Source organism: Gymnogyps californianus, chromosome 22 (assembly GCF_018139145.2).
Source record: "Gymnogyps californianus isolate 813 chromosome 22, ASM1813914v2, whole genome shotgun sequence".
Lineage (NCBI taxonomy): Eukaryota > Metazoa > Chordata > Aves > Accipitriformes > Cathartidae > Gymnogyps > Gymnogyps californianus.
Window position 1 is genome coordinate 6,964,129 of NC_059492.1, and position 16,144 is coordinate 6,980,272.

Consider the following 16,144-nt stretch of genomic DNA (forward strand, 5'->3'; position numbering starts at 1 on the left):
CCCAGCCCCAGCCGGCCCAGGGTAAGGCTCTGCGGCGGGGACCGGCTCCGGCACCGGCTCCGGTACCGGCGGGCGCCCAGGCCCCTTCCCGCACGGTGGGGCCGCGCCGGAGTCGGGGTGCAGGATGCGGCCGTGGGGGGGAGCGGGACGCGGCCGTGGGGGATGCCGGCGGGGATGCCGCGGCGGCGGCGGGGAGCGGGGCGCTGCGCCGGGCCCGGGGGATGCGGCGGGGCCGCCCGCGGAGCCGCTCGGGCGGCGGAGGAGCCGGGGGGGCCGCGCTGCCGGGGCCGGGGGTCGAGGAGGGGTTGGGGGGGGGGTCTTCCCGGGAGGGACAAAGCCCGGGCACGGCCCCTCCATCTTGGGGTGGGACGGAGCGGCGCAGCCCCCGGCCCTGCCGCCGCCGCCGGGGGGTGCAGGGGGAGCTGCCCTTGGGGAGCCCTCCCGGGGGCGGCTCCGCCATGGCGGGGGGGTCCGGGGCGGCGGTGCCTGCCCCTGCCCTGGCTTTTCCCCGCCAGCCGGTGGGAGATGCCGGCCTGGCCCCGACCCCCCCCCCCCCCCCCCCAAGTGCCGCTGCCGGGGGTCCCGGCGGGCAGGGCCCCGCTGCCGCATGTGGTGCCGGGTCCCGACCCCCTGCCCAGGCAGGCTGCTCTGCGGCGCGGCGGGGGGTGCCTGCCTGCCAGGGCAGCCCCACTCGTGCTGTGGGGCGTGGGTGGCCCTGGGGTCCATGCCCTGGTTGTGCCGGGGTCACCGCCACGGCCTGTCCTGCAGCTCGCCGCCTGGCTGCAGCACCCCGGCTGGGGGGGAGCAGAGGTGGCCGGTGCTGCCCGGGGCAGAGGCCGCTGCCGGGGGGTTGAGGGGTGCAGGCGTTGCCCCCCGCCTGCCCGGGGCCGGCTACACTCGCCCCCGCCATGGGGAATCGGGGCACGTCCCAGCTGGTCTGGTCCCGGCGCTGCCCCAGGATGAACTCTGCCGCCGGCCCTCGGCTCGGCAAACTGGGGAGGGCGGCGGCTGGCGGGGCCGAGTCTTGGGGCGAGGGTTTGTTTTGGCTCTTCTGTGCAGGGCTCCAGCCAAGTGCTCTTTGGCCCCGCCGGGCCGCTCGCTCTCGGCGCGGGGCTGTGACTAAGCAGGGCTCCGTGGCGGAGCTGCTTCCCACCGATGGAGGAAGAGGAGAGGCGGCTCCCCTCCCCCTCGTCCCCGGTGCCCGCCGCTGGGCCGTGATTCATCGCCCGCAGCCGCCCGGGCCCTCGCAGGCGGGGAGGGATCGCTGCCGGCTCCCGGCAATGCCGAAATGCCGCTCGCCCTTTATCGGCGGCTCTTGAACAAACTGCCTGCAGATCCCTGGCCGCGCTGCCCGAACGGCACGTCCTGCGCTGCAGACATATTGTCTGTGTCCCGCTTGCCGCCTCCGCAGCCTTCCCGCCCGCCCCGGCACGCAGCCCAGCAGGGCCTTTCCTTCCCGCTCGAGGCCATCACTGCCTGGGGAGAGGGGCTGGCTGCTCCCGGCCACGCTGGCCTCTCCTGCGGCCGGCCGGGCCCCCCCCGGCGGTTCGGTTCCCCGGTGCGGGGAGGTGCTTGCCTCTACCGCGAGCAGAGGACGGCGCCGGGGGAGCGTGGGTGGCTCTGCAGCACATCCCGCTCGAGGGACCATCCCCGATCCTTCTCATTTGGGTGACCCGCATGGCCGGGCGGCCCAGGCTGCTCCCTATCTCACCGCCCAGCGTGGGTTGGAGCCCCTGGGCCCCCCGGTGTGCCGTGTCCTGGCTGCCAGTGGGGCCAGGGTTGCACTCCAGGGACCGGGACCCACCACAGTGTGGGGCAGCCGGTGGCGCTGGGGGCAGGAGCTCGCGGAGGGCAGATGGGGCAGGATGCGGCCCTGCGGAGCCGCCCGGGTGGGATGCTGCCCTGCGGGTGGGCAGAGGGGTGAGGACCAAGGCAGGGAGCAGGCAGGAGTTCGTTCTTATCCGGGTTTCCCCCAGCTTGTCCAGCCCTTCTCTCTCCAGCACGGCAGAGGGAGGGTGCAGGGCGAGCTGGTTGCCAGCCAGTGCCTGTGTTTGGGAGCAGGCAGCTCAGGAGCTCTCCCAGCGCAGGGACGCCAGCAGAGCCGCTGCTGCGAAACCGTCAGAGCAACGTGATGCGACGTGCAGAGCGGTGATGTGACAGTCCCGTGGTGCCATGTCCAAAATAGTTAGCGCAGCTCTCGCTCGTCGGAGGGCTCCGAGCAGGGACGGGCGGCAGCACAGGCAGCCTGCTGGGAGTGGAGCCGGATCCTGCACGGCCCCAGCCCCGGTAGGTGCCTGCATCCGCGTTGTGAGGCTCAGGACCTGTTTTTCAGAGGTGCTGGGCACCTGCTCCCCAAGAGGCCGGATCCCGGCAGGCGCGGAGCCCCCTGCCCTGCCTTCGAGCCAGGTTTCTGTTTTCCCAGCGTGATGCTAGCAGACAGGTTTTCGGGAGCGCGGCTGGGCCAGCTGCCCTCGGCGCTGGCGGCTCTGCACGGGTCGCCCCAAGGACGAGGGCACCTCCTGTCGCCGCTGCCGGCGCTGCCCAGATGGATGGCAGGCAGGTGCTGCCTGCCCCTGCCCTCGCTCTGTTGGGGGCTGTGCCGTGACCGCAGCCAAACGGAAAGTTTGCCGTGGGGGTGCCGGGGCGCAGCAGCAGCAGCTCAGGCTTTTTCCTCCGCCTGTATTTTAAACCCTGGAAACCCCCCAGCTCTGGCCCCGCGCTGGCCACGAGATCCCGTCTCCCAAGTTCCCCTTGTTGCTCTCTGGCTTGGCACGTCACCACCGGCTGGGTGCTGAGCTGCAGGAGCTCGGCGGCCTCTGCCGGGGGCTGGCACGGTTCCCCCATGGCTGCCCCCACGCCCCCCTGTCCCGGTGCCTTGCGGGGGTATGGACCCTGGGAAGGGGGACTGGTCCTCCATGCTGGGGAGGGCTGGGCAGCGGGTGCAGCTCCCTGCCAAACCAGCCCTGCCAGGAGCGGGTGCAAAGGCAGCGTGGCCCCAGCCGAGTGGGCAATGCCCTGCCGTGCCCCTTCCTCCTGCCCGGCACCCACCGCGCGCATCCGGCTGTGCCCTCCCGCTGTGCTGCTGCCTGCACCCCTCCTGCCCTGCTCCTGCCTGGCCCTGGAGGCCCGTCCCCGAAGCAGAGCTGCAGGCAGCGCGTGGGGTGCCATGGGATGGTGCCTGACCTGCCCCGGCGCTGCCGGCTGCATTTTGCTGGCTCTGAGCTGGCAGGGAGAGGAGCCAGCCTCGGGCTACAGCACCCATGCTGCCTGGGGCCAGGGTGCAGGATGGCTGTGGGCAGCAGCACCATGGGACCCCCCGCCATGGGGGACAGCGTGTCATTGCCATCGGTGGCTGCCAGGGTGGCACTGGCCACCCCTGCGGTGCGGGGCCGCTGGGGCTTGTTGTGCACATCACCTGTGTCTCCCTGCCCATGCATGTGAGCCAGGGCCGAGGGTGTGTGTCAGTGCTGCGCCCGCGTCCGGGACATGCCGGGGCTGTGCCGGGGATGCTTGCTCACTGTCTCTGTCATCCAGGTGCGAGGGGTGCTGCAGCGCGGGGGAATCCCGGGAGCTGGGTGGGATGGGGCAGGGCTCGGCTCTGAAGCACATCTGAGACGTGGCGAGGCGGGATTGAGGGCAGCGCCGGGGCTCCGAGCACCCCCAGGGCTTTGAGCACCCCTGTGCACCCCATGGCACGCCAGTGGCCTCGGGCAGCCGCTCTCCCTGCTGGACACCGGCACCCGCAGAGCAGTCCCGGCCCCGGGGCCACAGCTGCCTCCCCGCTCAGCACCGGGACCTGTTGGCAATGAGGAGAGGTCCCGGGGACCCATCCTTCCCCCTCCTCTGGCACGGCCATGGGGCTGCCATCGAGGCAGGGGGAGGCAGCTGGAAAGCAGCCGCACTGGGAAGGGACTGAGGGTGCACTGGGTGCGCGGGTGTCCCCACGGGCTGTGGGGAGCGACCCTGCAGAGCCGGCGGTGGCTCTCGGGGCTGGGGTTCCCCTCGGGACCTCATCTGTGGGCATCGCAGGGACTTGTGCAATGGCCAGGGTGGCCGGGGTCCGCCGGCCAGGTGCTGTGACACCAGCCCCTCTGGGTGACTTTGCCACCGATGGGTCCCTGCTGCGCCCACCAGCCTGAGGGAGGGGTGGGCCCCGTCCAATGCCCCCAGCCCCGGGCAAGTCCTGCATGCGGAGCAGCCCATGGCGGGCCCCGGCCGTGCCGCAGAGCGGGAATGTGAGGATACGGCGGACGGGGGGAGCTGAGGTGAAAGCGTGGCGGGTGCCCCCCCGCCCTCGTGGGAAGCACCCTGCGGGGATGTGCGGCGGACGGTTAACGAGGGCTGCTCGCCTTCCGACCGGAGCACCCCACGGGGCCTCGATGTGCTCTCGCTTCACGGCACCGGGGAATTAGCCTCTGCCTGGCTGAGCATCCCCAGCCATGTGCTGGCCACAGAGCAACGCCGCACCGGGCCGTGCCAAGCCGGAGGTGCCAGCGGTGCTTGGTGGTGCGGGCGCTGGTGCTACATGGGCCCACGGGAGGAGCTGGGATGGGCTGGGTGACGCGACATCGAGGGGCAGCACCTCGCCCCGTGGCCATGGCCTGCGGCTGGGCACAGCGCCGTCCCGGTGCCAGCAGCACCGGGCTGGGGGCTGCGGGGGAGCCATGCCTGCATGTCTGGGGGGCCAGGGAGCTAATCCCCTGCGGAATGCCCCGGCCGGGGGAGAGGGGACGCCGCCTGGGTGCAGGCAGCGTTGGGTTTCAGGGCAGCTGCCGCGCTGGAGCAGCGACAGGGACAGATGGCGGCAGGGCTGGCCCCGGCCGCGCGTTGGGGTTTTGGCCGTGCCTGGCAGCCCTGCCCTGGCCACGGGCGCTGCTGTCCCTCCGGCCGGCGGGGTGGGACGGATCCTGCCCAGGGCTGTACCCAGGGCTCCGTGCCCAGCGGCGCAGGGTGGCAGGAGGCACCCGCCATCCCCCAGCACCGCTCCCCACACGTCCGGGGCTGCGGGAGGTATTCCCATCTGCTCGGAGGTGTCAGCCTGCCCTTGAAGCTTTCTCTCGGCTGGCGGCCCCGCAGGCAGCACCCGGCTGTGTCACCGCAGCGCTCCCGGGGGGTCACCCCTCTGAGCCGGGACACCCATGGTGCCACCACGGTTATTGTCCTCAGAGCCGGCGCCTGTGGGGCCGCCGAGCCCCCCCTGCCCACAGGTGCCGATCTGGGGCAGCCCGGGGGAATTGGGGCAGGGGAGTCCCCGGTTGCAGCCCCGGCACTTTCCCGGCCACGCATCAGGCTCATGGCCACCTCGCAGGGCGCAGTGATGGGGACACGGGATGTGCAGGATCGGGGCCAGGGGATGGGCCGGCTTCCTGCGGCAGAAAATACCCGGAAGGCTGCTGGGGTCTGCGGGGGGGCCGGGGCTGGCTGTGTCCCCCGCAGAGCCCAGGGTGGGTGAACCCTGCTGGCACGAGACTCGGCCCGCTGGGGGGCTGGAGCAGGACCCCCAGCCCCTCCCTGAGCAGGTGGGTGCTGCTGTGGGTGCTGCGCCCCGGTGTGGGTGCTGGGGGACCATGGGACCTGGGGTGCACCCGTGCCCGCAGTGCAGGGGGGGGCTGGCGGCACCTTCCCCGGCAGCCTGGGGCTGCCCCTGGGCTCGGCGGGCTCCGGCGCAGGGTGGAGGAGCGGCACCGGCCCGTGTTTGCAGAGCCCACACTTTGTCCCTTGCTGAAGATTGTGGAGAGCTCTGCAAACACGGCCGAGCCCGGTGTGTGACATCACCCCGTGGCGAGAGCCACTCATCAGGGCCGGCGGGTGCCGGTCACTGGTGTCCCCGCCATCCCACGCTGCCGGAGCTGGGGTCATGCGCTGCAGCGGTGCCTGCGGCACCGGAGCCGGGTGCCCGCGGCACCAGGGTGGGTTGGGCATCGTTCCTGGGCAGGAGTGATGTCCCTGCCTGCTGTGGGGGGGTCGGGGCTGTGGTCCTGGCACGCACCCCAAAGGTGCGTTTGCAAAGGGCTGGTGAATCGGGGTGGGGGGGGATCACTGCTGCTGGTCACCGCGGACAGTCCCGGCACATCCACCCTGTGCAGAGGGCACATGCTGTGGCTTCACAGGGTGGCTGGCACCGCGTCTCTGTCCCCAGTGCCAGGGTGTGCAGTGGGCTCCCCCGGGGTCCCCAGCTGCCAGGCTCCCCTGGGGATGGCCGGGACGGGGGGTGATTCCCTGGGCTGCTCCCCTCGGGGTGCACAGAGCAGGCACTGTGCCCCCCGCCTGCCCCATGCCGGGGCAGCGAGTGGCCGGGCCCCATGCGGGGAGGGGGCTGTTTGCTGGTGGCGGCGGCGGCGGCAGCCTCGTGTGCATTCCTGGGCCATGACTTCATGGCTGTGCTCGGGCCTGGCCGTGGCATGGCGCGGCGCTGGGGGACATGGGCCGGAGCAGTGACGTCAGGCCGTGGGGTCCGCGCCCATCCTGCCTCTGGCCGTGCCGCGAGCACCGGCGGAAGCGGCCCCGCATCCTCCGGGGAGAGCGGCGGGGAAGCGCGTGGGTCCCCATGCCCGCGTGGGGTCTCTGTCCCTGCGTCCCCCCGCAGCGGGGCCGGGGCGGCAGCTGTCGGGGGAAGAAGGGTGGCTTTGTGGCGGCGGTGCCTGGCGGAGCCCCATCCCGTCCCTCTGTGCATTGTGCACCCGGCGCCTGGAACCCAGCATGGGGCGGCGTGGGCACACCCTGAGACGGGGACTGCAGCAGAGCTTGGGTGGGGGTCCCACTGCCTTCTCCCAGGGGGGACCAGAGGACTATCCCCAGCTCCTGCGGCCAGGGACAGCCTTGCTCCCGAGGGCTGTGTTGGGGGGGGACGGGGCTGCCCCTGGTTCCCCCAATGAGTGACCGTCTGCTCTGCTCTGCCTGTGTTGCAGGGAAGCCACCGTCCCCGATGGGAGACAGTGTGTCCCCCCTCACCTCGCCGCCCCCCTCACCTGGGGACGCCCTGCAGGGAGAGCGCACCCCCCCGCAGCGCGACCGACCCGTCTCTCCAGCCATCGTTCCCTCCGGACAGCCCGTCTCACCCGTCCCTCCAGCCATCACCCCCTCCGAAAAGACCGTCTCGCCCGCCCCTGCAGCCGTGACCCCCTCCAGGCAGCCCGTCTGCCCCCCAGCCATGACACCCCCCTCTGAGAGCAGCACTCCGCAGCGTGACCGACCCGTCCCTCCAGCCGTGACGCCATCAGGACAGCCCCTCTCCCCCATCCCTGCACCTGTGGCCCCCTCGGCAGAGAGCATCCCCCCCTGGTGTGACCGGGTCCCCCCTGGGCCCCCCCAGCCCCCTGTCACGGAGCACCCCAAAGAAGAGGCATCGCCCCACGCCGCTGGCCAGCTGGTCCCCGTCCACGCTGCTGCTGCCCCTTGCCCAGCAGAGACGCTGCCCCGCGGGAGCGAACCCACGGTCCCGGCTGCTGGTGAAGGGGCCCCCTCCGATGCCAAGAGCCGCCCAGGCACCACAGCCGGGCCCTCGAAGGACGTGCCCCCCCAGAGCGACCGCCCCACCCCGGCTGCAGCCTCGCCGGCTCCTGCCGCCAGCCCCAGGCCCAAGCAAGGTGGGTGCCCAGGGGGGCCAGGGGTGCTCCAGCGATGCTGGCACCCTGCGGGTGCTGCTCGATGCCTCCATGCCTAGCTGGTGTCGGCACAGCACTGGGGCTGGGGGGGCCGGGTGCTGCTCTGACTGTGTCTCCCCACTGCAGATGCCCAGAAAGCCCAGGCGAGGCACAAGCAGGCGAAGGAGCGGCGCGAGGAGCGGGCCAAGTACCTGGGTACGGGGCTGGGGGAGCAGGGTGGGACACGGGGCTGGCGAGTGCCCGGGTGCGCGCCGGGAGGGAAAGTGGATGGCAGGGAGGGGGGGCAGGAGCTAAGGAGCTTTGCCGGGTCACCGGCAATCCCATTAGCTGTGATGAGCTGAGCCCAGGCAGGAGCTGCTGTGCCGGCGGCTCTGCCTCCCCAGCACGCTGCTGCACCCCCGGCACACTGCTGCCGCTGCTCCCTGCAGTCCGGGTGCCCCCCGGGTCCATGGGTGCCCCCTGGTCTGTGCGGGTGCCAGTAGCCCAGTGCCCAGCTCTCTCCCGTGTGCAGGCAGCAGCAGGCAGCTGCAGGCAGCCCCGCAGCAGCTCGGGGCGGCGGGCGAGCGGGGCCCCTGCGCCGCACATGGGGCCTCCTCATCCCCGCGCTCTTTCCACCCTCATTCCCCCATTGTTTGCCGGCGCGGCGCGGCTCGGCGGGCTCCCGGCCTCCCTTTTGTCCTCGCCCAAACCCCTCCCTCGCCGGCCGGCCGCGATGCCGCTTGCCCCGTGCACCCAGGGAGCCCAGCTGCATGCCCCAGCCGGAGCCAGCCCTCGGCCCCACACCACCGGCACGGGCACGCGTCCTGACCGCGGGGCTCGCCGGGGCCGGGGCTGTGCCTTGGGTGCGACCCCACTGCCCCGGCTCCCCCCTGCAGCTGCCAAGCGGGTGCTGTGGCTGGAGAAGGAGGAGAAGGCCAGGCTGCTGCGGGAGAAGCAGCTGGAGGAGCGCCGCAAGCGCCTGGAGGAGCAGCGGCTGAAGGCAGAGAAGCGCCGCGCTGTCCTGGAGGAGCGGCAGAGGCAGAAGCTGGAGAAGAACAAGGTGGGGATGGGGGATCACGGGTGCAGCGGGTGGGGGGCCGGGATGGCACGCCGGGGACGCGCTCCCTGGGGAGACCCTGTGGCTCCCGCCGCCCTTTGGGAGCTGCCCACCATGCCCGTCCTCCACGGTGCCCATCCTTCACGGTGCAGAGCCTCCGCGGTGCCTGGCTCCTTGGGCACACATGCCCTGCCCAGGGTGGGCATCACTGCCCCATCTCCCTCCAAGCTTCCCCATCACTGCGATAGCCTCATGCTGGGAGGCTCTGGCCGGTCCTGGCCCTGTTCCCCCAGCCGCCGGCCTCACCCTGTCCCTCTCCCTCGGGCAGGAGCGCTATGAGGCGGCGATCCAGCGGTCGGCCAAGAAGACATGGGCAGAGATCCGGCAGCAGCGGTGGTCCTGGGCTGGGGCCCTGCACCACGGCTCCCCCGCGCACAAGGACGGTGAGTGCCGGGCTGGGTGAGGGCACCTGGGGCCCCACGGCTCTGCCGGCGGCAGGGGTGGCCGGGCATGGCTCTGCGGTGCTCTGTGCAAGGAGGGCGAGACCCCACAAACCCAGCTCAGCCCCACTCTGCTGTGGGGTCATGCTGCCGTCACCCTGGGCTGTGCCGGGCTATGCCAGGGCCCAGTGGGGTCCCTTGGCTTTTCCCTGCTCTCGTGGGGCTGGGCATAAGCTGGAGGCTGTGCGTCATGGTCACCGTTCAGCGTAGGGACGTGCTTGGGGACAGCCCTGGCTGCCTGCGGGGATGCCGTGGCCACGCTGCCGGGTCTCCAGCAGCCGGGAGGAGTCAGGCATGGGTTGTGGAGCCGTGCGAGGCCGTTGCCGTCTCTCGTTGGGGTCTGTGCTGCGGTGCGTCCCCTTGTCCCCTGGCTGGGTGGGGGCAGCGCTTGGCCCCTCCAGCTCCAACGTGGGGGTGACTGTGGCTGTGTGTGCTCCTGGGTGTGCATGGCCGTGCTGTGCCTTGTCGTGCCGTGCCGTATCCCTGCGGCAGCTGCTGGAGAGTCAGCCATGCCCTCTGCCCCACAGCCGAACCACTGAGCCCAGCTGGCCCATCTCCTTGGGGGCTCCTCGGGGACACCCCGCAGGGTTTGGCACCGGGGTTGGGCATGTGGAGGTCTCCCCTGTCCCCTGACTGCGGAGGGGACAGGGCTGCGCCGGCGGGCACTGGCACTGCCCGGTGTGGCCGATGGCAGGCCGATGGCATAGAGGGGAGCACTGTGCCCCCGGGGTCTGTCTGCCCCGCTTGTGCCGTGGGGCGGCTGTGGCAGCCCTGGCTGTGCCAGGCCGGGCTGTGTGTGCAGGCATTGTGTGCCAGGCTGTGTGTACCGGCACCATGTGCCTGGCACCATGTGTGTACCGGCGTTGTGTGCCTGGCTGTGCCTGGCCAGGCTGTGTGTACAAGCGCCATGTTCTGGTTACGCCTGTCTGGGCTGCGCGTACGGGTGCCGTGCATCCGGCTGTGGCTCGCGGCACACTCAGGGACAGACCCGTGTGTCCATGGTGCAGCGCCTGGCAGGGTCCAGCAAGGGGACACCTTCCCCTGCCACCTCCCGCGGGGACGTGCTGCCGGAGCTGCCGCCAGTGCTCTCACTCGCCAATCTCCTGGCTGCTGCCTCCACCGGCAGTGAGCCCTCCAGCCATTTTCTCCGGAGGAGCCCAGCCGGGGCAGAGAGATCCCATCGCCCTGTGGAGGTGCTGCTGGCCACCAGCACCCTCCTGGCACTGCCGTAGTGACCCGGCACCGGTGTGAGCGTTGTCCCGTGTCTGTCTGGACCTGCTGCCCTCAACCTGCCCTCCCAGGCTGGCTGCTCGCCTGGTGCTGCCGAGGTCCCTGGCCACCCAGCTCCTGGTTCCCAGGGCTGCTTTTTGGGGAGACTGGTGTGGTAGGGCCCGGGAGCTGCCCTGACTCCCCGAGGATGAGATCCCTGCATGATCCCAGCATGACCGCCTGGGGCTCGGGCACCGTGCCGTGCCAGATGCCAGCGCCGTGTGTCGTGTCCCCAGACACCAGTATCTCCTGGCCCTACTCTCTGTGCCGCGTCCTCCTGCTCCTGCCCCGGCGTCCCGGCACGGCCGTGCATGCTGCATGTGGGGGGCCCGGCCCCGGCCCCGGGACCTTAATGCCCTTGTGTCTTTTCCCTCCTCCAGGTGCGAGCCGGTGCTCGGTGTCCGCTGTAAACCTCCCCAAACACGTCGACTCTATAATCAACAAGCGGCTCTCCAAATCCTCCGCCACCCTCTGGAACTCTCCCAGTAGAAGTAAGAGCCCTTTGCATTTGCCCCAGCGCAGGGGGCGCAGCCCGGCCCCCGCCCAGCGCTGGGGACCCCTGAGGCCAGGGTCCCCCATCCCCAGGCCCTGCCTTGCAGCACGGTGCCCACGGAGAGAGGAGAAGCCGTTTGCTGTTTGCGGGAGGAGGCTGGAGCCGGCCGGCGGCTCCTTGAGGCTGTGTGCAGGCTGGGAGGAGGAGGAGGAGGAGGAGGAGGAGGAGCGGCTGGGTGGTGGCAGCCCCGTGGGGCGCCAGGACGGGGACCGGGAGCCCTGGCTCCCTGCCCCGGGGCAGCTCCGGTGGGTGCAGATGCAGCCGCAGAGCGGGGCTGCCTGTCACCAGACCCTCCTTGGGGCTGGGCACGGTGACGGTGCCCGCCGCTGTGACGCCTGTCCCCACAGGCACCCAGGGCTGGGTGCCATGGAGCGCTGTGGGCACAGTGCTGCATCGGGTGCTGCGAGGTCGTCCTGGCCCTGGGCGAGCTGCCCGGGGCTGCCAGCCGCGCCGGAGGGATGCGTCCAGCGCCGGGGCTGCTGTTGTGTTTCGGGGTTGCCTGGCGATGGGCGCGCGCCTTCCCAGCCGGGTATAAATAGCCGGAGCAGCTGACGCGGGCGGCTGCAGGCGGTGGTGACGCAGGCGGCTCCCGCCGGCCCCGCGCTGGGGGCTCAGCCTGGGGAGAGGCACCCAGGGGCTCTCGGCACTGCCCGGGTGGGAGCAGCATCTCCCTGGGCCGGTGCCGGACCCAGTGCCCTGTCTCCACTGCTGCACCAATGGCTCTGTTTTCTCTCCTCCTGGCAGCGGGTGCTGCTCCCGGCCTGACCGAGGGCCCCGGTGGAGACAGGCAGAGGAGCCCTGTCTCTGTGGGTGCTTCCTGTGCACCTGTGGGGTGTTCGGTGCTGGCGACGTGCGCTGGAGGGCAGCCAGTGGCAGCCCCGTGCCCAGCTGAGCCGGCAGTGTGGCCGGGGACCGCCATTCCTTGGGTGCCATGAGCCTGGCCTGGCTCCCGCGGCATGCTCGGTGACTTCGGCACAGCTCCCTCACGGTGAAGGCACGCTGCGGTGTCCCTGTGGCAGCTGCAGCGTGCTGGGGGCTCGATCACACCAGGACAGGGGCACAGGGAGGGTGCATGCCTGCGCCGGGCGCAAGGAGAGGACCAGAGTGGAAGGGGCTGCTGTCAGCAGGGTTGCGCCCTGGCGCTGCTGGTGCCGCTCGCTGTGGGTGCATGGTGGCTGGGGTGTCTGCGGGGCACGGGGACAGCGTCGTCGTGGTGCTGCAGCGCCGTCCCACGGGCGCCCAGTCGCCCACCCATGCCTGCGCCCACATGGCCCCTCGTCCTGCTCAGCCGGCCGTGCAGGGCAGTGGGGACCCCTCCCCAGTGTGGCTGAGCTTCGAGCACTCCCGGGGCCGCGCACGTGCCCTGGCCTTGCCACAACCGCACAGCTGCTCCTTCCCGGTGGGCGGCTGCGGGGCTGGGGGCCGGGGCTGGTGCCTGGGGGCTCGGGGCTGCACTAAGGGTCCCTCTCCCTCCCCAGACCGGAGCTTGCAGCTGAGCCCATGGGAGAGCAGCATCGTGGACCGGCTGATGACGCCCACCCTGTCCTTCCTCGCGCGCAGCCGGAGTGCTGTGACACTGGCCGGGAACGGCAAAGAGCAGGGTGAGGACCTGAGGCAGGACACGGGGCCACACGGGTCCTGGCACAGGCAGGGGACTGGGATGAGGGTGCCTGAAGGCAGCAGAGAGCTGGTGCCGGTGCCGTGCCAGCTCTGTCCTGACGGTGTGGTCACTCCTACCCCCAGTGCCCGTGTGCCCCCGCTCGGCCTCCGCCAGCCCCCTCAGCCCCTGCCACAACCACCGCCTGCAGCACCGCTGCTGGGAGAGGCGGAAGGGGACCACCGGCAGCCCCGACGTGACGCCACGCCGCAGGACCGAGCCCTCGCCCGTGAGTGCCACCTCCCGTGGGGACCCCTTGGTGCCAAGGCGGCTGCGGGGCACAGCATGGCTCCCAGCCGAGCCAAGCCCCCGGCGCTGACGCTGTCTCTGTCTCTCCCTGGCTGGAGCAGAAAAAGAAGGAGAAGAAGGAGAAGGAGCGGGAGAACGCCAAGGAGCGCAGTGCCCTGTCCCGCGAGCGCAGCCTCAAGAAGCGGCAGTCACTGCCAGCGACACAGCCCCGGCTCCTGCCCGCAGCGGACAGCAGGTAGGGACCCGGTGCCGCAGGGGCTGCCCGGCCCCTCGCCCCACCGCCACGGGGGCTGCCCCAGCCCTGCTAACGCCGTCTCTCACTCTATTTGCAGCCCCGGCCCCAAGAACCGTCCCTCATCCCCTGCCACCCCTAAAGCCCGTCCGGCATCCCCCAGCCCAGCCCTTGGCTCTCCCCACAAGCCACCCCTGCCCCGCAGCACCCACTCCTCTCCCAAGGTGCGGGCCAGGGCCCGGGAGGAGCGGGGGGAGCAGGAGGGCCAGGCGAAGGCGCGCGAGAGGAAGGAGGAGGAGCGGGGCCTGGCCCCCCCGGCCCTCCCCGAGCCCCCCAAGGTGCCCGCAGAGCCAACAGCAGGTGGGTACAGGGTGGCTGGGGGAGCAGCGGGGCTGGGGGGAGCAGGAGCAGCACTGACGCTGTGTGCACCCCGCAGTCCCCCCCGCCCCTGCAGCCCCCGGCCCTGTGCCAGCCACCCCCCCAGGCAGACCCCCAGCCGGCACCACGGACCGGGAGGAGGCTGCCCGGCTGCTGGCGGAGAAGCGGCGCCAGGCCCGTGAGCAGCGGGAGCGCGAGGAGCGGGAGCGTCGGGAGCAGGAGGAGCGGGAGAGGTGGGTGCTGCACCCCCAGCCCCCGGCCCTGGCCCCCCACCTTGCTGAGGGCCCCCTCCCCTCAGGCGGCTGCAGGAGGAGCGGGCGCAGCAGGCAGCGGAGGAGCAGACCCGCAGGGAGGCCCTGGCACGCCGGCGGGAGGAGGAACGGCGGCTGCAGGAGGAGCGCGAGGCCCAGGAGAGAGCACGGGCCGAGCGGGAGGAGACGGAGCGGCTGCAGAGACAGGTCTGGGGTGGCGGGGTGCGGGGGCAAGGGGCTGCAGGAGAGGCGGGGTGGAGGGGATGGGGAGGAAGAGGTGGGATGGGGGATGAAGGCAGGGATGGAGGGGGAAGGCAGGGATGCTCTCCTGTGGTTCCCACCCCAGCAGGATGCAGGGGCGAGGACCAGCCCAGCCTCTTGATGCTCAGGGTGGCGGGAGGGGACATGGGGCAGGGCTGTGCTGAGCGAGCCACCCGGGCAGCCTGTCCCCTGTCCCTACCGTACCTGCCCCATCCCATCCGTCCCTGCCCTGTCTCATCCGTCCCTGCCACCCCACTGTGCCACAGAGAGAAGAGGCCGAGGCGAGGGCGCGCGAAGAGGCTGAGCGGCAGCGCCTGGAGCGGGAGAAGCACTTCCAGCGTGAGGAGCAGGAGCGGCTGGAGAGGAAGAAGGTGAGGGCTGGGGGCACCCCTGGGCGCGTGGCACGGCGGGGCCTTCCCCTGCAAGGGGTCCTGCCCAGCACCCAGGGCAGGTGCTGCTGGCGAGGGCTGTGCACGAGCCCCTCTCTGCCCCGCAGCGCCTGGAGGAGATCATGAAGAGGACGCGCAAGTCGGATGCAGCGGATGCCAAGGTGCGTGCCTGTCCCCTGTCCCGAGGCGCCTGGGGACATGGGGGACTCTGCAGAGCCCTCCCGCCCCTGCCCGGAGCCACCGCTGCCCCTCACGGCTCTCCTCTCCCTGCAGAAGAAGGAGGACAAAAAGGTGGTGAACGGGAAAGCGCCTGAGCAGGAGGATGTCCCAGGTACATAGCCCCTTCCCACAGCCTGCTGCACCTCTGGGGTGCCCGGGGTCTGCGGAGCCACAACCCCGTCCTGCTGCCCCCCAAGCCATGCTCCTGCCCAGGGCCGTGGCTGAGCGGGGGCTCTGCCAACGTCCCCAGGCCGCGAGAAGCATGCGGGGCCGATGCCGAAGAAAGAGGAACTCCCTGAGACAGAGACGCCGAGCGCGGGGACTCCAGCGGGGCCGAAGGGCCTGGTGGGTGAGGGTCTGCAGCCAAGGTGAGTGCGGGGGTGGCCAGGGGGGCTGGGGGAGCGGCGGGGCCCTGGCTGACCCCAGCCCTCCCGCCCCACAGCTCCCCAGCCAAGGAGGTGGCGTCTCCGGCATCCCTGGTGAACGGTGTGCAGCCCGGCAAGCACGAGAACGGCTTCTCAGGCACGGAGGGGACGCAGGAGCTGCTGGAGCTCTCCCACCACGGCAGCAGCCCCAGCAGCATCATCCCCTTCGGCGACAAGGAGCCCTTCCTCAAGCAGGCCGTGGTCAAGCCCCCCCAGGTGACAGGTGAGAGACGGGGGGGTTCGCGGGGGGCCAGGGCGATGCCACGGCTGCCCGGTCTCACCGCCACGCTCTCCCTCCTCCCGCAGAGGTGCTGTGAGGGCCAGGCCCTGGCAGACGTCCCCGTGGGGCCACCGCACACGTCCTGACTCCGGACGCCCGTGCAGAACCGTAGCTGTTGTCAGAAGAAAAACCTCGCTGCTCCCCCTCGCCCGCCGCGCGTGCCCGGCCCTGCCGCGGGGGGCCCGGGCGGTGTGGGACCCCGGCGAGGCGGCTGCCGGCCCCCTGCCCGCTGCGGGGATGCCTGGTTTCTCTCTTCGTTCTTGTTTTTATTTTGTTGGTTTTTTTTTTTTTTTTTAAATATGCACCTTATCAGACTGACACCCCCACCCTAGCAGCCTGCCAGAGCCGCCCCAGACGTGTGGTGTAATAATGTAGTTATTTAACTTGCTGGGTACAATGTATGTGAATACTGTAAATAGAGCTCGGCCAGACATCGGGGACGCTCGCCTGGCCCGGCCCTGCACGGGGCAGGAGGATTCGGGGCTGCCTGGGGCTGGCCGGGAGGACGGCGGCAGCCCGGCCGGCGGGAGGTCGCTCCCCGTCCCCACGTCCCCACGCATGTCTGCGTGTGCACTGGGTGACCCCGTGCCGCCGGAGCGCACGCCCGGGGCCCGGCCGGCACCACGCTGCTCTCCGTGCCATTGTGACAGTGTTATGCATCCGGACAACCTTTGCGAACAATAAAAGTGGACAACTGCCCTCGCCTCGCCTGGCTGTGTCCCCAGGGGAGGGGAACCGCGCTGCCTGCGGGCAGGCGGCCGTGCCTCAGTGCTCCGCGGGGCTGGGCAGGGCTGGCAGCTCTCCTGGCCCCCCTGGCAGCAGCGGGGCAGATTTACCCCCT

At 71.5% G+C, this 16,144-nt stretch overlaps 1 protein-coding gene across 1 annotated transcript; it reads left to right on the forward strand.

Moving 5' to 3' along the window:
• On the forward strand, nt 1-16,001 carry MAP7D1 (MAP7 domain containing 1). Its single transcript, XM_050910018.1, has 20 exons — nt 1-21; nt 6,909-7,051; nt 7,169-7,586; nt 7,664-7,666; nt 7,731-7,799; nt 8,480-8,643; nt 8,969-9,083; nt 10,790-10,900; nt 12,441-12,563; nt 12,706-12,848; nt 12,970-13,103; nt 13,201-13,460; nt 13,537-13,711; nt 13,777-13,936; nt 14,257-14,361; nt 14,487-14,540; nt 14,653-14,710; nt 14,849-14,966; nt 15,041-15,246; nt 15,330-16,001. The coding sequence occupies exons 2-20, from the start codon at nt 6,926-6,928 to the stop codon at nt 15,338-15,340; spliced, it is 2,553 nt and encodes an 850-aa protein (XP_050765975.1). The 5' UTR covers nt 1-21; nt 6,909-6,925; the 3' UTR covers nt 15,341-16,001.
• The last annotated feature ends 143 nt before the right edge of the window (nt 16,002-16,144 follow it).